This window comes from Odocoileus virginianus, unplaced genomic scaffold (genome assembly GCF_023699985.2).
Source record: "Odocoileus virginianus isolate 20LAN1187 ecotype Illinois unplaced genomic scaffold, Ovbor_1.2 Unplaced_Scaffold_4, whole genome shotgun sequence".
NCBI classification, from domain to species: domain Eukaryota; kingdom Metazoa; phylum Chordata; class Mammalia; order Artiodactyla; family Cervidae; genus Odocoileus; species Odocoileus virginianus.
The window spans coordinates 3,874,814-3,893,321 of record NW_027224266.1 but is presented as its reverse complement, the minus strand read 5'-3'; the positions used below and the strand labels follow the sequence as shown (position 1 = coordinate 3,893,321).

The window sequence follows — 18,508 nt, the reverse complement described above, 5'->3', positions numbered from 1 at the left end:
TTATGACTTACAGTTTTTAAAAACTGGTTTTATACTTTAAATTGGAAAAGGGACGCGTATTTCCCTATTTTCAAAAGATGAGAGTGATTCTCTTATTTTTTTCCCACGAAGTAAACTACTTCAGCAAAATGGTACACCGTGTGCTATTCTGGCCTCTTGGGAAACATGACATATTCAAGTTTGCTAGAAAGAGATTAATGATCGCTTTCAGCCATACATCTCACTGTGACTTCTTCGGGATATTTATTGGTCTGAAGAGAAAATGGCGGCGGGGGGTGGGGGTAAGAGAAATTTGTTTAGGATCAGAAATGGGCAATGGATGACTTAAGGTTAACTGTAGAACCACTGGCTTCCAACTGTGTTTTTCTGTCATCTACACTTTTCCCACATAAGAGATTTCACAACAATAAATTTACAAAACAGTCCCGTAATGCAGTTTTAAATTATTAAATCAAGAGAAGGCGGTATGTAAAAAGCATGAGCTACACCTCTAGAGCCAATTTGTCAGAAACGAACAACAACCTTAAAATCACTGCTCTCTGAATGTTCGTTCTTGCCATCTATTTTGACGCAAATAGAAACAGAACAGCATTTTTAGATCCGGCATTTCTGTGTGGTGCAGACATGCCGGCTTCTATGAATTTTCTCACCTCTGGGAAATGTACTTCTGAACCGTGTAACTGTTGTGCAACTAGCCAAGTGGATCTATGACGCAACAGTCCGCTGCAAGTTGCCTTGAAAACAATGATGTCATTTGGCGCAGACGTAGTCACGTTTATAACACAGGTAGACACCGCAAAGCACCCTCCATATCATCCCTGACTCCCCCACCCCCACCGGGTGCAAGATGCAAAAAGGCATTTTCCGGGTTTCCTAACCCTCAACTTGTGGACGGTGGACGCACCACAGTGGCTGGAGCCCACCGCTCGTGCAAGTGAAGTGAGACCGCGGCGAGGTTAGTGGGACACTGCAGAGAGTTCGCAGCCCCGACGGCGAAGCCGCACGGGAAGCCGCGTTGGGCCGGGCCCACGGCCTCAGCGCCGAGGGCTTTATTCCCTCAGTGAGGTCCGCTGGCGTGGCGGGTAGGACGTGGGGCCCCGCGGGCGTGGGACAGCCCTGCCCCCATCCCGCTCCCACACCCGCTCCCGCTCCCGCGGCGCCGGAAGTGACGCGCACTGGCTGAAAGATGGCGGCACTGGCGCTCGACCAGGGGGAAGGTAAACACCCTCCAGGCCGCTGCCCGCGCGCGGGCCCCCTCGAGGCGCCGGCGGGGGCCGAGGGTGCCTCCCGGGCCCGCGTTCCAACTGTCGGCTCCCCACCCTTCCACCGCCCTACCCGCGTGGCAGGCTTCCGCGTTGTACGACGGCGCAAGGGGCCCCCTGCCGGCGGGACCCGCCTCCCTGGGCGGGCCCCGGGCGGCTCCCGCGGCCCACAGGGGGCGCGCGGCCCGGAGCGGCCCCTGGCTCGTGGCCCCGCAAGCTCCGCCCTTTTCCCGCCCCTTTCCCGCCTTCCTCCACCCCCGGCGTGGGTGATCCTGAGGCTCCGCGCGCTCTGGGGCAGAAGCCCGGAGACGCCGTCATCGACGACTTGACCGCCGGTGGTTCTGCTAACCGCGGCCCCCCAACCCCTCTCTCCGCCCGAGGCCCCGCGTCGGCCCTCCCGCCGAACCCCGCCAGGCGCTGCGAAGCCCCTGGCCTTGGCAAGGCCGGCCCCGGCCCCGACGCCGCTCCGCCTCGCCCGACTGTCTCGAATCTCTCCTCAGTGCTGTCTTCTTTCCCAGGACTGGTTTCGTGGGGGCCGCAGGCGCGCAGTCTCGCCCCCCGCCAGAGCGCCCCGGCTCGGCCCTGGAGCGGCTTCTTGTAGACGTTCGAGGAGCCTGCCGAGTGCCGTCCCGGCGCCCGACCGCCCACCGTCCGGCCCGTTGGCCCGCTTCTTCCTGATGCAGACTGCCGTCCACTAGAGGCTGGACAGACCCCCGAGGTGCGTAGCCGCCCCTGGCCCTCCGGCCTGCGGGAGCCCGGGCTTCGTCCGCGGCTCCGCGCTAGGCTCGGATTCGGTAGCCCCTCTGCACTGACCCCAGTCGCACATTTGGTTGACGCCGGGATCTAATTTGTCTTTGAGTTTACTTAGATTGTTTGAAATCTTATTTTTTTTTCCCAAGGAGAAAAAAAAAAAAGGAAGAAGCATAATTCAGCCATTTTTTGCAGCACACAGCTGCAGGTACCATGATTATTTTCTCCCTATCCTGCTCCTTCCCTTTAAAAATGCTATTTTTGCCTGAAATAGAACTATGCGAAATGCGAGGCATAAAACGCGGAATCAGAAGGTCTGGGTTCGACTAGGTGACTCTGAGAAAATCGCTTACCGAACCTCGGTTTCTTATCTATGAAATCGAGTCGGTAATAGCCACATCACAGGGTAGTGAGGACTGTATGAGGTCATATATGTGAAAATAATCCGTAGCTGTAAAGTGTTGTAAAAATGCAAGGCAATTTTTAAAGTAACCTTTGCCAGAGTGGTGAATGTTGTAGTGGCTAACTGTTGCTGCCTCTTTTTTCCTATATTATAAGTATAAGCGATAAGGACGGAAATTAGTAAAGCACTGCTCTGAATCGATTAGATATAGTCACGTTGCTTGGCCTTCTTCCTCCGAAATGCTAACTGCTTATTTAAATAACGGTATTCTTTAATTCAAATTTAACGTTTCTGAGGTGCTTTGCTTTTCATTTTTCTAGGCCGCTTATGCCCTTTTGCTTACTCGGAATATTAAACACCTTGCATTTGTTGAGTCTTTTCTATTTTTCGAATTTACATTTTTCTTTTCAAGATTAATATCTTGATAAAATTGTCATTTGGAAAATGCTGTTAAGATATATACCTTAATTTTTATTGCTTATTTTTCATATCTAGGAAACAAGATGCCTGAATATCTACTAATTTGAAAATTGTTTTTGGAAGAGCTTATACATGCATTCGGGTTTCTGTAACTAATAGATCTAGAAATGTATAGAAAAATCTCAGCTTTTTGACACTTAATGTAGTGTTTATGTAATTTAATTCTCTTTTTATTCATCACCACACTTAGTTGGTGCTTAGAATCAGTTTTTCTATGGTGAGGGATGTTAATTTGCACTTTTTATTGCTGATTAGCTTGGGGGGGATAATGAAATACATAAGCCATAAATACTTGTGGGTTGAAAATCGGAATTTTTTATCAAAATTTATAATATATATGTGTAACAGTATGGGATCATTCTTATTTGACACATTAAAAATATATGGTCTGGTTTTTTAAAATGGGTCATAAAAAGTGAAAGAGAAGCTTTTTAAAATATATAGTTAGTTTTAGTTAATAAATGGGTTTTCTGAGTTTTTTTCCTGAAATGTTTTATTAAATTTATATTCCATACCGATTGTCTTTCTGAATATGCTTTTGTTTTTTTAAAAAAGGCAGAATAATATAAGGCGGCAGGATTAAATTAGCAAAAGGAAGAGCCTACTTTAATGTGCTAGCTTTTATACGTTGGACTTACTGTTTGTCCTGAAGATAAAATTTTGACAAATCATTGCTTTATTGGGAATTTCAAAGTTTGGCCATCTCTTTGCCTTGATCTGGGTTACCTGGGGCTAAAATTTTGGAACCAGGACTGGTGTGGCTTCATAGTTGTCCAGAAGAACCCCAAACTTGGTTTAATAATCAGTGCGTAAAACTGGTATTGTACAGTATAAAGGTGAACAGTAAAATTCATGATAATAATGTAAATTTCTGATTTATCTTTGCTTAGAATGCATTAAACAGCAAATTAAAAGAACACCATGATATGTTGAGAGAGACCTCAGAAGAAAGGAGAAAGCTTTATACTTTAGTACTTTTTTAAAAACTACTTTAGTACCTTTAATGACACTTTTTTCCAGCTTTTGTACAAGGGGTCCTGCATTTTCATTTTGCCTTGGGCTCCCCAAATTATGTAGCAAGTCAGTTGTCAAATTTGCCTTTTCCTATTTTAAATGTTTTGAGAGTGAAAAACGTAAACTGTGAGGAGAATGAATCTGTAGCTTAGGAGGGGTTGGATTAATTTATTAGAATATGTTCCCTTTGAATTGGAATGCTGTAGTCCGTGTGGGCTTCCCTGATAGCTCAGTTGATAAAGAATTCGCCTGCAATGCAGGAGACCCCAGTTCGATTCCTGGGTCAGGAAGATCCGCTGGAGAAGGGATAGGCTACCCCGTTCCAGTGTTCTTGGGCTTCCATTGTGGCTCAGCTGGTAAAGAATCCTTCTGCAATGCGGAAGACTTGGGTACAATTCCTGGGTTTGGAAAATCCCCTGGAGAAGGGAAAGGCTACCCACTCCAGTATTCTGGCCTGGAGAATTCAGTCCATGGGGTCGCAGAGAGTCGGATGCAAGTGATCGACTTTCAGTTTCAGCCCGTGTGGACTTCCCGCCCCCCCTAATTTTTAAAAAATTTTGGTCATGCCACACTGCATGTGGGATCTTAGTTCTCAGACCAGGGATCGAACCTGCACCCCCTGCATTGGAAGCGCGGAGTCTTAACCACTGGGCCTCCAGGGAAGTCCTGATGTAGTGTTTTTTGTTGTTGTTGTTTTTTACTGAAGCGACATGAAAGGCAGTTATTGGTGAAAGATTGCAGGATAGTGGTTAAACTCCAAGGCTTTGAAGTCAGACTGGCCCCATCTTATTAGGTATCATAGCCTCGGGCAAGTTACTTAACCCCCATGAGTTTTGATTTTTCTCATCTCTAAATCAGGGATGGTTACAGAACATGGAGGGTTGTGAGAGTTAAACTTATCTATTCATTCTACAAGTATTTATTAAGCACTTCTTATGTGCCAAGCAGCGTTCCTAGAAAGGTTCTGGGAATACAACAGTGAATACAAAACAAAGAAAAGAAATAACAGAAAAATAAACTGAATAAGAAATATAGCCTGTATCTCATTTAGTATACTGTGTAGAAAAACAGAAAAGGAAAGGGAAGATTTTCTGTTGCATAGGGTGGGTGGGTGGTTTTCTCTTTTAAAGAGGGGTTGCAGGGAGATGCCTCACCAAGATAAAACACTGGAGTAAAGACTTAAAGGGAGCCATATATGTTGGGATTAGTGATCCAGTCAGAGGGAACGCCAATTTTAGGGGCTTTAAGGTGGGTGTGTGACTGGTTTTCAAGCAGCAGCAAAGAGGCTGGTGTGTCTGGGGCAGGAATTAGGAGATAATTATTATTTATTACTGCTGTTCCAGGAGTCACTGGAGAAACTCTGATAGTTCATCTTGGCCATGTGTGTGTGTGTATACACATATACACACACATACATACATACTGCTGCTGGTCTGAAAGTGGGAGGCCTTTTCAGAATTAAAAATTTTAACTTTGGAATAAAGAAACTAGAAAAGGCAAGATATTTCCGCAGACTTTCTGTTTTTAATATAAGCCCTTTAAAATTCATCTGGCTGAATCATTGAAGCAGATAGAAACGAATAGAAGATTTATTCTTTGTCTCTGATAAGATCATTGAATTTAGTTAATGATTCTGCATCACTTTAAAAGATTTACAGGAAATCCGTATCATAACATCAAGACCTTCTAGAAGGTTCAGTTTAGTTGTTTACTTCTTGTGTAAAACTAGGATGTTAACATTATAATATTGATGATTTCATGTTAGAAAGTAACTTAGAAGATTTGGGGTTTTATTCCCCAGTAGAGGCTTTTCCTAGAATTCTCACTGGATCCAATCTCTAAAGGCTAGGGAAGCTGTTTTCCATGACATCACTCTTGGACTTCTTTTACTTGTGAGGAATAAGCAGAGGAGCATTAAATTAAAATCTTCTGATGAAAAAATAGCATTGAAACAGGAGTGGTTTTTTTTTCTCATAAGGGTTCTTTTTATTATAGGATAACTAGATGCTAAACATACCTGAAAAATGAAGTAATTTAGATAAAAGATGCCAGCTTGGAGGCTGGAGGACCCAGAGCCTCCCTAAAAGCTTAGTTAAATGGTCACTGGCCGTTTGGTACTGAGTTACAAAATCATTTTGATGGACAAGAAAGAATTTCCAGCACTAAACAAATGTGTTAACTTACACAGCCTTTTCTCTAATATTAGACTTAATTGTTTCTCAATTTGAGCAGTATATCTCAGGGTAAAAGGGCTGCAAATAGAGCTGATAAAGTTGGTCTGTTTTTGAATTTTTCTTTCTTTTTAGATTAAGTTGGTCACTTTGAGGTTGTTGAATAAAAGATTTTTACTTTATAGATTAAAGAAATTGTGAGGAATTTTATGACTCAGAAATTAATTCTATTTTTATCTGTAGTAAGCTTTGCATTTTCTTTTTAGTATGCAAGTATGGCATTTTCTACATAGGGTTTAACACTGGTAGGCTAACAGTTTGAGGATGAAGGTAATATGAAATAATTTCAAATTTTCACTGAAGATATGTATATCAACCTCTGAGAATCTAGCTTTGGTATTGAATAAATTAGGGATTTGTATGAATTTTCAAGCAGCTGTGGGGATAGTGTGAAAGCATTAAATTATTGCTTATGGCATAAACATGAAGGTTAGTTAATTTTGAAACATCTCTACTTGCCTAGAATTTTGCCTTCCAATCAGAATGACAGCCTTCTAGCTGAAAAGGAAGCATTTAATTTCTTTGCCTTTTATTTCCTGTCTAGTTTTACCCCCACCAGACTTGCTTTACTCGTCACTAGAGAGTTTGAACTGTTAGAAATTTCTGTGGTATAAATAGCAGTAATGGTCTTTCAGAGCAGAGGTAGGAAGAGGTTGCTTTGTGTGTGTATGTGGTCATTTATCTCTTGTACAGTCAGTGGTACTTAATTTTTTGGTCTTAGAACGTCATTATATTCTTAAAATTTATTGGAATCTCAAAGAGCTTTTGTTTATGTGAGTTGTATCTATTTATACTGAGCATTTTAGAAATTAAAACTGGGAAGTTTAAAAAAATACTTAAAATGAATTTAAAATCCCGTTACTTGTTAATTCTAAATTTTTTTTTTCTGGCTTCACCAGGGCTTGTGGGATCTTAGTTCCTGAGGCCCGCCCCCCGCCCCCCGCATTGGGAGCTCAGAGTGTTAACCACTAGACCACCAGGGAAGTTCCTAAATAGCATTTTTTTTTAAATGAAAAATAACTACTTTCCCAAACAACAAAAAACTTAGAAGAATGGCATAGTTTTACATTTTTGCAAGTCTCTTTAATGTCTGGCTTAATAAAAGAAAATGGCTTCTTATCGGCTTCTACATTCTTATCACATGTAGTCTCTGGAAAACACTGAGAGAATGAAAGTAAACAAGAAAAGTCACTTTTAAAATTATTATGAAAATTGTTTTGATCTCACAAAGTCCTGTTCGGGGACTGAAGCCCTTGGACCACACTTTGAGAAATACTATACCACTCATTCTCATGCATAGAGAATGTGAGGCTTTCTTTTTTCTTTAGTCAGTGCCAAGTTTATGGAATAGGACAAACTCCAGTGTTTCTTTCCTGATAGTATAAGTACGCCTTGTCATTTAGTTTTAGTTGGTTCCCCTTTTGAAAAAAACGTACTGTTTGAAATTCTGAAGGCCAAATGTAGAATACAGAAGTGTAGAAGGCAGCCAAGGGTATGCAGGTTTATAAACCCATGCTTTCTCTTAATCTGACTTAGCTGTTTTCAAGAGTGAGGATATGTGATTTTTGTACATTGAGCATTTTGTTTGTTAGTAAATAACTTTTCTCAAAGCCCCTTAACAGATTTTTTTCTCCAAACCTCACTGATTTTGTAGAAGTATTTGATTTTGTTTACTTTTACAGTGATTCTTACAATTATTAATTTATTCCTTACATTGCTATAATTATATAAATTTTGTGTGTTTTCCTTTTTGTATTCTTCTTACACTTTTTCTTGTTATTTGTTTATATGTTTTTTGTGTGTGTTATTTTTGTTTTATTTTAATTTAAGCCTTTTTTTTCTTTTCTTTGTAGCTTCCAGGGTATGGATTGTGAACAAGGTGGTTTTGTTTCACATGTTCATTTGTAAGTTTGGTTGTTTGATGCCTTAAACATTTATGTTAATGATCCGTGCTGTCTGATAGAATGTAATGCAAGCCACATATGTAATTTAAAATTTTCTTATAGCCACAGTTTTAAAAAGTAGAAAACAGGTGAGATTAATTGTAATGTTTTATTTAACTCAGTATATCCAAAATATTATTCCAACATGTAATCACTATTAAAAATTTCTATAATGAGATAGTTTCCCTTTTTTTCCATACTAAGTCTTCAAAATCTGGTGTTCATTTTACACTTAAAGCACATCTCAATTTGATCTAACCATATTTCCAATGTTCAAAAACCCCATAGGTAGTGGCTTTCATATTGAACAGCACAGATACAAAGAGTAGTTACTCTTGTTGGGGCAGAAAAGCTAGAAAATTGTGCTCGTGTGAAGAGAAAAAATGGAAAACAATGCCATTGCAAACAAGGTCCAGTGTTTTGACTACTAATACATTTCCTGATCTCTTATAAACTTGCACTGTGGTAAACCTTTGGGTAGTATGGGGTCTATAGAGGGGAGTTTGAAGGGTGTTAAGTTCCTGTGGTTGTGTGGGTGATAAGGACATTAGGTAAGAGTTAGACAGGGAAGGCAGCATTGATTGACCTCTGGTGGGGTGCTTCCCTCTGGGCTGGACATTTAACTTACCTTAATTTATTTGATCATCACCCCAACTCAGTAATAATAGATGATGATTGTTCCTAATATATGGATGGAAACTGAGGTCAGGAAGTTAGATTTCTCCCAGACACACTGATGGTAAGTACTAGTAAGTACTCTGATTTCAAAGATTTTGCTCTTTTCTAGCCACGCTACTTTGTATGTTTTGCAAATCAGGTTCGAGCCTTAACTCTGTTTCAAACTAGTTGTATGACCTTGAAGAAAAATATCACCTGTGGATATGAGTATCTTCATCTATCAAGTCAGGGTTGGCTTGAGTCCTGAGAGACTACTAAGAAAATAAGCTGGGTTTGAAGTGTTGTTGCTAAGGAGAAGGGTTTCACCGCATTAACTGGACTGTTAAAGGGTCAGGGTTATTTTATTCGTTCCAGTAACAGTAAGAGAAGGGGCGTAATAATAGGCCCTGAGGCTATGGTATACTTAAGGATCATATGCTGTTCTACATTGTCATGTATTAACTCGTTTATTTCTCACAGCAGCCTTTGAGATAGGCTCTATTAATATTAGTATCCCCTTTTTACAGATGAGGACATTAAAACCCAGAGAGGCTAAGTAGCTTGCCCCAAGGTCTCAGAGCTAATAAGAGGTACAACCAGGAGTCAAACACAGGCATCTGACTCCAGGCCTGTACTCGCTACTGTTTAGAGACTGTATCATGTTGGGCAGTTAATCACTGAGTATTGATATACATGCTTCCCATAAAAGTGTAAGATACTGCTCCTTCCCTAAAGCTGTTGCACTGATAGATGCACAAAGCTTTTTCATGTAGAAAGAGTGACTGCAAATTTCCAAACTAGTACAAACTAGTAGAAGAACTTTAGATCAGATAAACTTCAGAAATGCATTGCCAAGACCTAAAACATAGCTATAGTTTATTTACTTTGCATATCTTTATAAGTGCTTTACACATCTGTAAAATCATACAAAAGTAAATGAAAGTTTTATGACTAAAAATCTTTAGAAATCATCATGTTTAATGCTTTTGTAGATGTGGAGATAAGGCCAAGAAAGTTTGAGTAACTTATTCAAAGTATAGCTATTTCTATTCTAAAACTGTCTTAGTGGGAACCTTGGTTATACGTAGGAAAAACCCACCTGAGGTAGTAAAGGCGAGTGGGGGGATTTATGCTGAGCATGTAAGGATTTCTCTCAGCACCCCCTGGCAGGAATGGAGCGGGGCCTAGGAACTGGGAAAATGAAGTCGTTCAGGAGCGCTCCCTTTCTTCTGTCTTGGCTTTCCTCTTTTTTCTCAGTTGACTGCCATTCTCTGATACTCAGCCCACATGACAGACAAAAGTTGGTGCCCACAACTGAGCAGAAGCTGCTCTTTGACATGTTCTAGTTCCAGTCATACACAGTGCACTTCTGTTTCTTTTTCTTTCTCTCCTCTTTCTAGATTCTCAACACAGGAGCATTCATCTTAATTCATATTTCCCAGCCCCATTTGACCATATGTAGTGACATACTAGCCATGGTTAGTGTGTCCATGAGAGCCTGTCTGCTCGGGATCCCCCTTTGTGGGCTGGGTGCCTAGAGGACAGCAGGTGCTGTCCTTACATCTAAAGACCTAAAGGATCTTTTGCCTCACAGCTTACCAGTTCCCTCCCACCTCCTTTGTGCTATGATGTTTGCACCATATTAAGTATCTGGAAGCTAAATTACTTTTTTTTTTTGAGAAAGCATAGTGTCTCCTTTAGATGGAATCTTTGTCACAAAGGTGAATATTAGCTGTTTTTAACTGTTGAATAGAGAGGGTTACTTTGACAAGAAGTGAAATACATAGTATTTTAGGCACTGTCAAAATAACAGATAATGACACAAAGCAGTTTCATCTCAAGTATGTGAATGCTGGTGTTCAGCCTTCCATTATTAAATCTACATTAAATGTGACCAATAAATCTTGATGAGTCAGAGTGATAGTTGGTGTCCTTAGTGATCCTGAGAAAGATAGTGAAATACTGAAATTTTCATCCAGTTTAATTTGTTATATTTTTTATTCAAATTATTTTGAAAACTGCTAATTAGTGTGATGTTGATAGCACTCTACTAACCGGAATGTTTGATTATTCAGATACCACGGTGGGTGATGTTCCTTTTGTTCACAGAATGCATTTGTGTATATGTGCTTTATATCACTTGGAAAATTCTAAGTTCTTTAAAGTTGCCTTTAAAAGTAATTCAAGAAATAAAATCTGATAACTTGCTTTAATCTTGAATGTGTTAGTAAAGTAGTTCTGCCAAGCATTGATTACAGTGTATAAAATATTTTATATCGATTTTCCAAATTATAGACAGCTCTCTTGTTTTCTCCCTTTCCAAAATGAAAGTATATAGCTTTTGGATTAATGAATTACTAATAAAAATAAATTTTGATGTAAAGTATCTTGTGCATACTTTACTGTCTTAAGTAAGTTAACATAAGTGAGCATGTAGTATAATTCAATATTGTAAAGTAATTAGCCTCCAACTAATAAAAATAAATGAAAAAAAGCTTTATTTTATTCATTTTCAGTATTGAATACTACTTCATTTTTTGAAACTAATAAAACTTATAACTAACTGTCCAAAAAAGGTAAGTTAGGGACAAAAGGGGAGAAAGAGGCACCTAGAATCCTCTTGATAAGGAGGGAATACAAAAGAAAGAACTGATTTGGGAGAGGAGAGAATTAGGATTCTGTCTAGACATGATTTTGAGATGCACCTAAAGATATCTAACAGGAGATGTGCTATGTAGTACTAGTGTAAGGATAGCATTGGGACAGTGATGGTCAAGGCATTGGTAAAGGTAAATGTTAGTAGAAACCATAGGTTTAGATGAGATCGTTGAGGGAAATACAGTGTTCAGATGAAAAGATAAAAGGTGCAAGAATAGAATCCTGGGGAACACCCATGTTTAAGGGATAGCTCAAGAAAAGTAAATCCAGGAAGGAGATTCAGAAATAAGCACCCCAAAATAGGAAGAGAACTAGGAAAATAGTGGCCTGAAGCTGAGAGAGTGATGAACCAAGGGAGTAAGTAAGTCATGCTGCAGAAGGATCCTGAGAAACAAGGGACTACGATGTAACCACTGGATTTGACTCAGGATTTTGTAGATTTTTTAAAATGAGCTTTTTGAAAGCAGTAATATACTTTTATTGAAGATAGATTAGCAAACACAGATCAGCCAAAAGAAAAAAAAAAAAGACTTGCCGGATAGTCTCCTGTCCCAAGATAACTTTTTTTTTAGCGTTTTAGTTTATTATCCTTTTAGACTTTTTTCTTATTTATTAACAAAGGGTTTTTATTTTCTTGGAGATAACCCCAGACTGGGATAACTACTGAATAAATTGGTTAATATGTCAGGGAGTGTAAAGTGATTAGCCTCCAACTAATAAAAATAATTGGGAAAAAATAGAGTGTCAAACAAAGTAGTCAAATCGAGTGATAGCTTGCTCAAAGAGTGGAGAGACAGTGCCTGTTAGTACGTCTGTGGAAGTGCCGTTTTTACTCTCGGCAGCTGAGGGCTCTGCCAAACCCAGGGTGCAGAGGGGATTCCTGAATGGCACACACCTTTATATCTAATAGTGTCTGGCACATGGAGGTGCTCTTTTAGTTAACAAAGGGGAAGGCATCTGTGATAAGAGTGGTGAGGCTGGCAGCGATGGTCTACCTGAAGAAGAGAGTGGAGCAGGTGCCAGCAGTGACTGTGGTTCCAGCTGCTTCGCTGGAGGGCTCGTGGCCACCCAAACACCCAGCCAGGGTAAGGAAAGAGGTTGGGAGTCGGGGTCTGATACCGGAAGATCTAAGCTGGAGAAGGACAGGTAAAGTTTGGAGGTGACAGACCAAATGAAAGGGGAGGAGAATATTAAGCCAGAGAGTGGGAAGTTGACAGTTAAGATTTCAGGTGTGGATCAGTTCCTGACTGTGGTGAGGCCCAGCAGATTTGAGCATAAGATTTTAAAATGGAGTAAGAAGGGAGGTGACAAGAGTTTAGGTGATCAGGGAACTTCACCTCTCGGTTTTTGGGTGAGCGATCTTAGGTGAACATTGAAGAGGTGAGGAAAATGACTCTTAGCCAAGTACCACAGTCATCAGCGAATGTGGAGGGAAGAGAGAGGATATGTGTATGTGATAAATAACAGGGAGCAATAGAAGGTGGATTTTAACTAAGAGAAAAGCCATATTTTAGAAAAAGGACAGTAGAAAGCCAAGAGAAGGCTCAGGAGGTAGGTTGTAAGCTATAGAAGAGCATTTTGTTCTAAGAACATAGACAAGGGTGTTTTGTTTTGAAATCAGACTGCAGAGAAAACTTTCTGTGGCCAGCATGACGCTGTAGGGGAGTTTGTTTACGTTGAAGCCAGGTTCCACAGGGCACAGTGGAAAGGGTTGGGAGGGAATTCGTGGATGAGGATGTGTCACTGGGGAGGAAGCTCAGAGGTATGTGAGGATGAGAGTTGAGAGGACAGATAGTTGGCCTGGGGGGGTTGTGTGAAAAGAAGAAAATTACTTAGCTTCATAAAACGTCTGATAGACTGAATTATTCTGCTTAAGAGATCTAATTATAATTCCACTATTTTGGCTTTGTTTCTCTGATATGCAAAAATGCAGTTTAATTTCCTTTAAAATTGTATATTTATGTTTGAAATATATAAGCAATATAAGCTCACTGTTTTTTAAAATAAGGTTAATGAGGTAAGTAAGTATACTCAAAATTTCCTGAAATCCCACTACCCCAGGGCCATAATTTTGGTATATATTCCTCCAGACTTTTTCTCATCTAAGCATATATATATGTGTGTGTGTGTGTGTATTTAATATTTGAAAATACACTGAACATACTGTAGTTACCTGCCTTTTTTTCACATAACAATACATAGTAAATGTTATTTGTCAGAATTAGGTATATTGCTGCCATCATTTTTAGTTATTACAGTAATCCATTATAGGACTACACCATACTTGTTTCTGTTGTTGGGCTTTTGAATACTTTCCAGTTTTTTAAATCATAAATGAGGCTAGAAAGAAAAACCTTTGTGTGTACAAGTTGGCATATGTATCTGATTATTTCCTTTGGGTAAGTTTCAAGGTCAGGAGTTTTCAAGGTCAACAGTATACTTTTTGGTTTAATTTCTTTTTTGTTTCTCTTTCTCATGATTTAGCATTTGGCTGAGAAATCCTTTTTGGTTGATGATTTGGGGACATGTTTAAATATATTTGGTAAACAGTGTAAAGTCACTGTGATAGGCATATATTTGTAAGTTAATAATTTACTGTTGTTGAATAGATATTTAATAGATTTTTTTCACCAGGTGGGGAAGCCAAAAATATTAACCTGCAAATCTTTAAGTTGTCTTCTCCCAAAGGGTTTGTATATGTGAGACTTAATGCAGTCGAATTGAGATAATTTTATTTTATCTTTTATTTTTTTTGTGAGATAGTTTTAAAAATTGTTTAAGTTCTAAGTTAATAATGTCTTTAGAATGCATGGAAATGATTAACACAGTTTTCTTTGATTACTTTTTTCCCAGGTGATCCATGGCAGGGGACATGGAAGGATTCTGTTCCTCCATCCATGACACCAGTGTCTCTGCTGGCTTCAGAGCACTGTATGAGGAGGGATTGCTTCTTGATGTCACTCTGGTTATTGAAGACCATCAGTTCCAGGCCCATAAAGCACTCTTGGCCACCCAGAGTGATTACTTCAGAATTATGTTTACTGCAGACATGAGGGAGCGAGATCAGAACAAAATTCACTTAAAAGGTCTAACTGCTACAGGCTTCAGCCACGTCCTTCAGTTTATGTACTATGGAACTATAGAACTGAGTATGAGTACAGTTCACGAGATTCTTCAGGCTGCCATGTATGTTCAACTTATAGAGGTGGTGAAGTTCTGCTGCTCTTTCCTGTTAGCGAAAATCTGCTTAGAAAATTGTGCAGAAATTATGAGACTCCTAGATGATTTCGGTGTAAACATCGAAGGAGTCAGGGAGAAGTTGGATACCTTTCTGCTAGACAACTTTGTGCCACTCATGTCCAGGCCTGACTTCCTGTCTTACCTGAGCTTTGAGAAGCTCATGTCTTACTTGGATAATGATCATCTGAGCAGATTCCCAGAGATAGAGCTGTACGAGGCTGTGCAGTCTTGGCTGCGGCATGATAGAAGACGCTGGAGACATACTGATACCATCATTCAGAACATTAGATTTTGTCTGATGACCCCATCCAGTGTTTTTGAAAAGGTTGGTGCATTTGAAAGAAATAGACAAGACTCATCATTTAGTTAATAAGGCAGTATGTCTTTAGAGATAAGATTCCCAGGCTTGGTTTGAGCCAAAAAGGGAATGAATCGTTTTTAAGACTAGTTACGCATAAGAACTCTAATTTGTTGTAGCTTGTGTATTTAGGTTTTTTAAAAACACATTTTGTGGGTAAAAGATGGACCAGGTAGGTGGTAGAGTAGTTTCACTTAGAAAGTACTTTTAAAGTTGAAGTATAATTATTTAATCTAAAAGATTGTAAGTTTGCTTTAGCTTCTCATTCTTTTCACAGAGTAATTAAATCTGAACTGGGTCAGTCTAGCTCTCTTTTTAAAAATTAATTTAAGTGATACATGCTGAAATTAGAGTCGAGAGAAGTTTTATAGTTCTGAGTGTTAAACATTAAAACAACCTCTTATTCCTCTAAAATATAGTAAGGAAGAACATAAAATAGATCTTGAAAAGCAGTAGGCCCTGGTGGTGATTTTCTTCCCTTCTCTTACCTAGTTCTGCATCCCCCTCTTTGTCCATTCCCCACCCCACCCCCCGCCCCACACTGTGAATACTAACTACATTTAACCATGAAAACATATATTTGTCCAAAACCATTTTTGGCATTTCAAAGCAAATAAGACTATAAGTCTTCTATCTACATTGATCAAACATTCATGTGTACCTTTTCCCATGTAATAGTTCTGCTATCTTAAAATTGTCTTTCTTCAAAACAGTCTTGGCCTTTTTGCATGTAAGCATTTTTCATTTTTTACCAGTCTTAGTTGTGATCCTTTCTTGCCCAAAGGAGAAGAAAGCATTTTTGGTAATTGCTTAACTTAATTGGTTTCTAATCACATGGTTACCTCTGGGGCTCTGTTTACCTCTTGCATCTTTTCTTTCTAGAAAGCATACTTAAATCTTTGGTTGACACCCTTCATGTTAGGTAGTTCCTCAGTTTTAGTTACCAGACCTGGTGATAAAAATACAATATTTGCAGAGAAGGGTTGTTTACACAATTTGAAAAATAAGCAAATTTGTGCCATCAAATAACACTCAGCAGCCTGGGATGTGTTTTTGTTTCCTCTCTGAAATGGTGTGAAATATCATTAACTTACACTTTCAATAGATAACTCAGTTTTGTGGGATTTTATCTTTATTCTCAGAATGTACTGATACGGCAGACATAATTGAGATGAAAGAATACACTTCTTAATTACTTTTTGTTCAGTGATAATCAGCCCCATGTCAGCAGTGCAGATCATTTTTCTCTGCTGTTTTGATTTTTTTTCCTTATTGTTCTTATTGCCTTCTTTTCCTGGGGAATCCTGTTTTGTCTTTATGTGTTAGATGCAGATGCTTTCCCACTACTAAAGCAAACAACCTCGCCCTCTCCAACTTCAGTTTAGATGTAGATGCTCGTGAAATAGAAAATAAAATAAAATTTTCCCTCTTGTAAGACATTATGATAGATAATTGATAGCAGTAAATGATTTTTTAGTGCTGAGTTGCAAGAGTGAGGTAATTCTACACAACCATAATACCATTATTGAAATTAACAGTCTTAATATCATGTAATATCCCAGTTTATTTTCTGATATTCTCTCTCCAAGATGTCTTTTTTAAGCTGTTTTTTGAAGATTTAATCAAGGTTCATATAGCACATTAATTACGATGTCTCTCTTTTAATCTGGAATGGTCCCTTCTTGTTTATGATGAGGATACTCAAACATACAAAAAGTTGAAAGAATAGTATAATGAATAGCTATGTAACTATCACCTAGATTCAAGAACTGTTAACATTTTACCATATTTTCTCTATATAGATTTTCCTTTGCTGAACCTTGGAGAATAAGTAGAAAATACAACATCTTGTCTCTTAATGCTCATTAACTCTTCTAAGAATAAGGATGTTTTCCTACTATTAACAATAAGACCCTAGTATGAACTAACAGCTAGTTAATATTCAAAGTTGTCCCCAAATGCCCTAGAATCTAGTCATGGTTTATGCATTGCTTTTAGTTATCATGTCTTTTTAATCTTTTTTTTTTTTTGAGCATTGATGATTTTCTTTTTTTTTTTTCATTTATTTTTATTAGTTGGAGGCTAATTACTTTACAATATTGTAGTGGTTTTTGTCATACATTGACATGAATCAGCCATGGAGTTACATGTATTCCCCATCCCGATCCCCCCTCCCACCTCCCTCTCTACCCGATCCCTCTGGGTCTTCCTAGTGCACCAGGCACGAGCAATTGTCTCATGCATCCAACCTGGGCTGGTGATTTTTAATCTTTCTTAATCTAAAACAGATGCCCACTTTTTTTTTTTTTTTTTTGAGAAAAATCAGATTAGCAATTATCTTAGTGTGTCCCCACATTCTGAATTTATCAGATTTCCTTATGTTGGTGTTAACTTAGTTGCTCTCTTCCTTATATTTCCTATTAACACATCTAACATCCTGTATTTTCAGGAACAGTTACAGGAAAATATTGTTGTAATGCCAGAGAAAGTCTTGGAAAACCACTTGGCAGCTCTGATCAAACTTAGAGTTTACCATTCTTTTTTGTATTAGGAGGCTAAGTAGCCCCAAATCTTCAAGGACTTGATTCACACTATTCTATGTTAGGTTTCTTTTACATTCATAAAGTTCCCCTCCCTTTAAAAAATTTGGAACTCTTCCATTCAATTTATAGAAACTAAAACTAGCTAAAGTGTCAAAATTAAAAGATTATTCTTTCTTAAAAAAAGTTGTATATTTATAACTCTAGAACTGCTTTGTTCAGTACAGTCACTGCTTGTGGCTTTTTGAATACTTGAAATGTGACACATACGATTTGAGATTTCAAAGATTAAAAGATGACAAAAAGGATATAAATTACCTAATTACTAACTTTTATATTTTGGATATATTGGGTTAAACAGAATATATTATTAAGGTCAATTTTACCTTTTTACTTAAAATATGGCTGATAGAAAGTATAAAATTATATCTCTGACTCACATTTGTGACTCAGATTATCTTTCTGTTGCACTGAGCTGCTCTAGAAGTTCAAGGAGTTAAGTTGTGCTTTAGAAACTCTAAAGGTGCATACATTAAACAGTCTTTCTCACATATTTAACCCCTCTCCTGGAGTTTTAGCCTTTAGAAATGTTCTGTTAGGTTTAGTGTTCAATTAACAGATAACTTACCTTAGCTAATTATTCTGTGGAGTGGCTGATGCAGATAGCTTGAGAATAGCATCTCTTTGTCTGAATCCTTTCCCTGGCCTCAGGACAATTCAAAAGTGATTGAACAGAACTTGGTGAAGGAATCTTGAGAGATTTTAATTCTTCTTTTGGTAGTAACGATCAGATCTTAGCAGTGGCTTGATCAGATCTGAGCAGTGGCTTTGTAAGGGGTCATTCTGCCTCTCCCCAAGGAAGAGCCCCCACTGATTCCAGGTACCTGGATCATGCCCTCTGAATCTGCCGAAGTCTTTAGATTTATTCTTTTCCCCTAGTCCTCTACTAGAATTTCTCCCCAGCTGAAAACA

General features: G+C 38.9%; 1 protein-coding gene across 1 annotated transcript in view; it reads left to right on the top strand.

Annotated features, from left to right (window-relative positions):
* The first annotated feature begins 1,184 nt into the window (after positions 1-1,184).
* KLHL15 (kelch like family member 15) overlaps positions 1,185-18,508 on the top strand; it is a 33,403-nt gene continuing 16,079 nt past the window's right edge. The window contains exons 1-3 of the mRNA XM_020903062.2: positions 1,185-1,217; positions 1,781-1,980; positions 14,252-14,963. Coding sequence (XP_020758721.1) covers positions 14,259-14,963 — 705 coding nt within the window. The 5' untranslated portion in view covers positions 1,185-1,217; positions 1,781-1,980; positions 14,252-14,258. The remainder of the gene's footprint in view (positions 1,218-1,780; positions 1,981-14,251; positions 14,964-18,508) is intronic.